General features: G+C 37.9%; 1 protein-coding gene across 1 annotated transcript; it reads right to left on the bottom strand.

Moving 5' to 3' along the window:
- Window positions 1–811: 811 nt before the first annotated feature.
- LOC149166124 (embryogenesis-like protein) lies at window positions 812–1,630 on the bottom strand. The gene has a single exon (XM_089432467.1). The coding sequence runs from the start codon at window positions 1,491–1,493 to the stop codon at window positions 936–938; it is 558 nt and encodes a 185-aa protein (XP_089288593.1). The 5' UTR covers window positions 1,494–1,630; the 3' UTR covers window positions 812–935.
- Between the last annotated feature and the right edge of the window lie 601 nt (window positions 1,631–2,231).

The raw sequence follows: 2,231 nt of genomic DNA, 5'->3' as shown, positions 1-2,231 counted from the left end.
CGAATAACATCTACAGTGAAGTTGCAAATGTTTGAAACTATCCGTGGCTAGGCTTATTAGAAATAAGCAATCTGTTCTTATCATCCTCTGCCTGGTTTCTCACAAAGCTGATATTCCATTAAGCCTAAAGCAAAAAGTTACTAATCAAGTGGAAATATCAGAACTGTGAATGGATTACATTGCAGTGAAAAAACAAAGAAATTGAAAGACAAAACAACGGAGACCATATGGCACCAAGAATCCGTGAGAAGATGAAAAGGAAAGATACTACCTATATCAAATTAACACAGAACCAACTCCACCATATCTATATCAAAATGCAGAGTTGAACAATGAAAAATTTAAGTCAAAAATACAAGAAACAGCTTGCATAACTTATAGGGGGTCACTTTAAAACAGCGAACACTGACTATCCTCCATGAAAGTAGCATGTGAGGTATGTAACAAGAACGCAACCGAGGATGAGCAACATACATTTCTCAAATGTTTGCTTGCACTGGAAATTCGATTTAAAAAATAGGTTGGCAATAACCATAAGCGATTGACGGTAAACACTCGATGTTCAATGGAGAATGACAGAGATCCCGGATAGGAGAGACGTACTATATGGCAATTACCAAACATATTTCAGAAAAACCTATCTGATCTGAGTGGATGATAAAATTAATCCCAAATAAAGCATACCAAGTCAAAGTAATAATCCTAAGCTTTAACATGAAGAACAAAAAAGGTATGAGCTTGCAGCATAAATTGTTTCTATAAAGAAAAATTCCAGCGCTAAAAATACATATCAGCTGAATGCATAATGAAATCGCCGTAAGCAATTACTCGGATCAATTAATTCATACAGGATCAATGGTTATACACCCTTGAATACCAAATTAAACCCCCCGAACTGCCAAAAGAACAAAAATACATCCAGGGATGAAAGAATTTTACTCGTTTAACTGCAAAAGCTCTGCTTTAAGCTGTTCCATCTTCAACCCCATGGACCTCTGTAGAGCCCCTCTTTCGGCTTCGGGTAATTTAGCCAGAAGGGCATCGAACATTTCCAGGGTTTGTTTCACAGCGTCTCTGGCGGTTTCGGCTTCCTCGTCAAAATAAACGGTTTCCTTAGACTCCATTGCCATCTCAAGCTCTTCTCTCGCCTCCGCAAATTTTGCATTGATCTCGTCTACTTCCTTACTGTAATCCAAATTGTTTGAGTCTACGCTGAAATGTCTCCTATCAATCTCAAACGGCGATCCCAAAGTACCTATTTCCGCGCCCCAAGTTCGAATCCGACCGCTGAATTTGAGAGTTTCGTTGAAGAGACATTTTTCGGATCCCTTTGAAGCAAGGGTTTCTTGCTGTTCCGAAGACAAATTCAGGGTCGACTTGATGGGGGTTTCCAGCGGCCTTGCGAATCGGAGTTCAAGGGTTGGATGAGAGGACTCTCGCTTAAACCTTGTGGGCTTTGTGCAGATCTCTCGCAGAAGCCGCGCCATCGCCATCGCGGCCTCAACCCCTGCTGCACTTAAAACCCTCGAACCGTGGTCTCTCAGAGCAATGATGGAGCGTCGGATATGTGTTTGACCTTTATCGCCCCAGCAAAGAGTGCGTAGGATATGGTTTTTGACATACTGCCGCAGCACACTTATGGCCCTTTATTTTTCGAATCATTGACTTGCGATCGTTGTCTATTTATTTTTTTGAATTAGTGAAGTGATATGCATAAATACGCGTTTATCTTTTTATTATAAATTTCTGTATTAACTAGGTTAACATGTTTATATTTATTTTTTAGAATTAAATATTTTTGTATTTCAAGAAATTTGATCTTATTGAAGTTAAGATGAATCTACGCTGGTTTATATAAACAAATAAATTTGTTAATTTTTAGTTTTACCATAAATACATAAATACATTAAAAAAAGATAACCAAGTTAAAGGTTATTTATTCCAATTTTGAAGTCACTTATAATTTACCACTAAACCATTCATCATATACATTAATGTGCACTCACTGCATGATTACCTAGCTTCATAAACCTAATTTTCTACATGTATATCTTCTATACATCCATGTGAACAGTGTGTCTATGTAGTCATTGTACAACTCTTGATAGTAGTAGTCATGCTCAAATAAATTATGCTTTACGTCTAAAATTAACCTCTCTTTCTTCCCTTTGGCCCTACTCTCTCCCTCACTCTCTCTCCTCTTTCTCAAGTCCATTGTTTTTTCCTCTCTC

Source organism: Pinus tabuliformis, chromosome 5_1, assembly GCF_031772625.1.
Source record: "Pinus tabuliformis cultivar Carrire ecotype Pingquan chromosome 5_1, CPIR1, whole genome shotgun sequence".
In the NCBI taxonomy this organism is placed as follows: Eukaryota; Viridiplantae; Streptophyta; class Pinopsida; order Pinales; family Pinaceae; genus Pinus; species Pinus tabuliformis.
This window is presented reverse-complemented; position numbering and strand designations above follow the sequence as displayed.